The sequence below is a fragment of the Cynoglossus semilaevis genome, chromosome Z, assembly GCF_000523025.1.
Source record: "Cynoglossus semilaevis isolate Cse_v1.0 chromosome Z, Cse_v1.0, whole genome shotgun sequence".
In the NCBI taxonomy this organism is placed as follows: Eukaryota; Metazoa; Chordata; class Actinopteri; order Pleuronectiformes; family Cynoglossidae; genus Cynoglossus; species Cynoglossus semilaevis.
The window spans coordinates 16,233,652-16,238,192 of record NC_024328.1 but is presented as its reverse complement, the minus strand read 5'-3'; the positions used below and the strand labels follow the sequence as shown (position 1 = coordinate 16,238,192).

General features: G+C 41.9%; 1 protein-coding gene across 1 annotated transcript; it reads left to right on the top strand.

Moving 5' to 3' along the window:
• The first annotated feature begins 536 nt into the window (after positions 1-536).
• On the top strand, positions 537-4,039 carry LOC112486505 (nipped-B-like protein A). The gene is made up of 4 exons (XM_025053440.1): positions 537-696; positions 1,237-1,340; positions 1,580-1,726; positions 1,817-4,039. Exons 1-4 carry the CDS (start codon positions 537-539, stop codon positions 2,039-2,041), a joined length of 636 nt encoding a protein of 211 aa, XP_024909208.1. The 3' UTR covers positions 2,042-4,039.
• Positions 4,040-4,541: the final 502 nt, after the last annotated feature.

The window sequence follows — 4,541 nt, the reverse complement described above, 5'->3', positions numbered from 1 at the left end:
TATTTTGTGCCTTGGTTTTTCCACACGCTTCTTGTGACCATGTTGACTATTTTGAATGAAACGCTTGATTGTTCGATGGTCACGTTTCAGAAGCTTGGCAATTTTAAGAGTGCTGCATCCCTCTGCAAGATATCTCACTATTTTTGACTTTTCTGAGCCTGTCAAGTCCCTCTTCTGACCCATTTTGCCAAAGGAAAGGAAGTTGCCTAATAATTATGCACACCTGATATAGGGTGTTGATGTCATTAGACCACACCCCTTCTCATTACAGAGATGCACATCACCTGATATGCTTAATTGGTAGTGGGCTTTCGAGCCTATACAGCTTGGAGTAAGACAACGTGCATAAAGAGGATGATGTGGTCAAAATACTCATTTGCCTAATAATTCTGCACTCCCTGTACACTTCCTTATGCAAAATATCTACATGCAATAAAAGTGAAGCAGAAGTGGAACTGTTGATGTGCTGAAGAATGTGGTACTGGTTCTTACAGCTCTGGTGTTTGTTTCCTCTTGCCTTAGGTTTCCTTGTGATCATGCATCCTAGCCAGATGTTTATGCCTGAAGTGAAGACTTTGTACAGTGGTATTCTGGTTGACAGCTCCTCATCAATCAACCTCAAAATCCAAATCCTCAAAAACCTCCAGACGTACCTTCAAGAGGAAGACACACGGATGCAGGAAGCGGACAGAGAATGTATGTGTAGCTCTGCCTGTCGCTCCTGTTTACAAAGACAATTATATTCAACACATTAGAGGTACCTATATGAAAATACAGGATGGTGGTCTGCCTGCTGGGCATTGCTGCCTGACGCACCTCCACCAGTGCCTTTGTGCTGGCATGCTCATCTGAACACCTCCCTGGGCCCCACTAGTGCCTGAGTGTCACTAGCGGTGCCAACTTACCTCAAGGGTGATTTCCTTGGTATGATCACAGGGTGGGGATTAGGGCTGTGGCAGGGGAATTATTGGGGGTCATCCTTATACTTACCTTCAGTGTAAGGGAAGGGGCTGAGGTAAGGGATGGGGTGGAATAGAGTGGCTTACTGGACTATGGCATTTCCTAGTTGGTTGTTTTTATAAATTGGCTATCTTACTGTAAGACACATTTTCAGTAGTGGACCTTGGGGTCATCGAGTGTTTCGGCCATTATCACTAGACACTCTCCCCCTAGGAAGGCCCCGCTGGGGTTGATCATGCCCCAGGGTGTGTCTTCGCCATCGACTTGTTTCGCAAGACCATCATCAGAGGTTTCAGACAAGACCTCTTCACTATGATCCAGGGAACCTGCAGCATTGCAGGGCTTTTCTCATTTCACTGCACCTCTTTGATGACAGTGCTGTGAGTGTAAAATATCTTGTGACTCATGTTTGAAGAGCTTAATGTCCAGTGTAAATCTCCTGTTCACCTAGATGACACTTATGATCTTTTATGCATATGATAAACATTTTTCTGCTGGAGTTCTGTGTTTACCAGACAGAAGTGCTCAATTCAACATACTGAACAAAATTGCTAGTAATCATTTTACCTTTTTAACTATTAAAAAATGTAATTATAACACAACCCTTCCCTTTTTCCAGAAAACGGAGGTGAATATGCTGCTGTTTATAGCAGACAATTTGGCTTGTTTCCCGTACCAGAGCCAGGAGGAGCCTCTCTTCATCATGCACCACATTGACATCAGCCTGTCAGTTTCTGGTAGCAACCTGTTGCAAACCTTTAGAGAGGTTGGTTTTCATTTCAGATAAAACATTTGCTTGTACATCTTGTTGTCTGCTCTTAAGCAGCTTTCAATACATGTTTTTGTGTCTGTACAGCTTTTGTTAAAAGAGCCGAGGAAAAAGGAGAAGAAGGTAAAGAGGGAGTGGAAGAGCACATCAGACGGGGAGGACGAGGAGGAGAAGTTGAACTGTGACTCCCCCAGAAGCAGTGATGAAGAACACCGCAACAGAAGGGAAGATGGAGAAAATGATGATGAAAATGTGGTACGAAGACCAAAAAATTCCAAGAAACCTATCGACAGTTCAGAGTTTTATAATTAAGTGTTTTAACTTTGACTTTTCTTTCCTGGAAGTAGTAAGGACGATGGCAAAATTAACACAAGTTGACTCTTGAGTCAATTTGGATTATACAAAGAGAACCTGTTTTTGTTTTTTTCACACTGAAATATGGCACGAATGGAAGGAAAATGGACAATGGAAGAGTTGATGATTTCAAGAATTGCTGATGGACAATGCCATTGTAGTCGTATAGACTGCCATTGTAGTCATATACACTCAATTTCCACATTGACACATTGTGTCTGACCACACATGGTCAGACACAATGCTCGTTAGACTCTGCATGCAGAAGCAGCAGCTAAATGAATATAAACACTGCGCTGTGTACTTTTATAGAGTTGGAAACAATGGATTAGGAAGCAGCTGTGAGACTGGCAAGAATGGGAAACTCTCAGTAGACTCGTAACTGGATACTGTATGTTGCAGCGGTGTCTGACTGGACAGAGTAAAGTGTAAACTCTCAGTAGGCTCTGACTGTAGATTGCAGTAGTATACTGTATATTGCAGTAGTGTCTGACTGGACAGAGTGATGTCCAGTCAGACACTGATGTCTCGCAGAAATCCCCGGCAGTGTAAAAGAGATAAAAGAAGTAAAAATAAGAAAGAGACGTGTGGTGAATTAGAAGCTGGACTGGAATTGGGTCTTCCAACCCGGTTGGAATTGACGTATGGAGCGAAGCGCGCTTTAGTGTAAAAGCTATGTAGGACACGTGTACATGTTGACAGTACAAGTTTAGGCTGATCACCTTTGGGACTACAGGGTCAACCCCGGATTTTATGATAATACGTGAAAAGGCAATTCACTAGAAATTAAGCAAGACATTCTGGAGAAGCCAAGGAAAAAGTGAGCGAAAACACACACATACGAGTAAAACAAAAAACGCAGCGCTGGCAACTCAGAGGTCTAAGTAAGGCTCACATAAAGGTTATTCCAGTCGGCAAAGGATAAGTACAGGGGTCATATAGCTTATGTGCATTTGTATAAATACATATAAACTCATATAATCACTGTATATATGTGCTACATGTAAAGCAACATTGGTGACAAAAATTGCTTGTAGCTCTGGGACAACCCAGAATGTGATTAAAGTAGCTGAAGATAAAACAATTCATATTTGGCAACTTTGTGAAAAAAGATTTGTAATTGGGTTTGGAAAAGAATATATCAGAAGTGTGAAAATCTGCGGTGTGAAGTTCAAAAGGAGTCTATGTGACTGGTCTTACCCCCCACCCCCCTTTTTTTCTTTTTTTCCCTCTCTCTGGATCGAACTGAATGAGCTGTATGTTTGGATGAATGCCTAAATGTTCGTGTGCAAGTGTGACATACTTGTTTCAACAATGCTGAAGTTCTAATAATTTGTTTTTTGTTTCTTATATTTGTGGCCGATTTTTGTGGCTGATATTTGATTCGGATAGCTGTTTTAACAAGCTGAAGTTTTAAAAGTGAAGAATTGTTTTTTGTGTGTTAGTAAGCTTACAGGGTTCGGTGTAAGAAGATGTTCATGTTAGTGCATTAATTTCATTGTGCCTTTAAATCTGGGTTTGATGTTGTTGAATTTGTGTCGCAGTAAGAAAAGTTTTTGGGGTGCTCAGCAAGAGATACTGGTGCTGTGCACTAAATATTGAAGGAATCACCATTTTGAAATTGGGCCTAGTGCATAATCTCCATTTTGAAACGAACACCATTTTGAAATAAACATTGCGCAGTGTTAGATTTCAATGGTTTCCAGTGGTTTTTTCACATTTGGTTGGGTCTGCACCAAGACACCAAAAGGCTTTCCTGAGCACACACAGTCACATAGCCACACACATTCTAAGAGAATTTCCCCAGATTCTGTTCACACCAACCCCCTAAGAACACCTCTGCTCCCTGGAAACAATGGGAGATCTTCACACAACAATGGGAGATCTCCCAATCTACCTTCTCACAGGGAACCCCGAAGCCATCCATTCCTTTTGATTTACATGACCACCTGTGGTTGACTGGACTTTATGGCTCCGTCTACCTCCCTTGTGATAACCCCCCACTGAGCAACAAAAGGTTCTTCCAACACTGCTGAATCATGGAACAAGAGTGCCACATAGTGGCGACTGCAGGCATCACATGATAACAAGAACAATAATATGATTGGCCACAAGAGGCCTAGTCTCTCTCTTCCATTGGCCTACAAGATTTAAACACACGCCCGGGACGCCGAAACCACTCCCCAAAAATACGTATAAAAAGCGTAAACCACTGATGACAGAGAGAGAAATATTTTAAAGTACTAAATAACTTTGTTGTATGTTCGTTGAATATTTCCCTGGTTGTTATTTCGCTTTGTTATTGGACCTGTTTTGCTTGACGTTTGTCAATAAAACAAATCGACCTTCTACCGGCTGCTTCCACTCCTTGCCTGAAGACACCTCACACAGCAAGAATCTTTCAGCAGTTAAAAATTCGAGAAAACACCAGGGGGGTAAACATTAGTTGAAGTCGCCT

Excerpts from the sequence above, each read along its gene's own strand:
- LOC112486505 (XM_025053440.1), top strand. The coding sequence starts at position 537 with ATGCATCCTAGCCAGATGTTTATGCCTGAAGTGAAGACTTTGTACAGT. Across the intron at positions 1,341-1,579 it reads ACCTCTTTGATGACAGTGCT|AAAACGGAGGTGAATATGCT; the intron begins GTGAGTGTAAAA and ends CCCTTTTTCCAG. Across the intron at positions 1,727-1,816 it reads TGTTGCAAACCTTTAGAGAG|CTTTTGTTAAAAGAGCCGAG; the intron begins GTTGGTTTTCAT and ends GTGTCTGTACAG.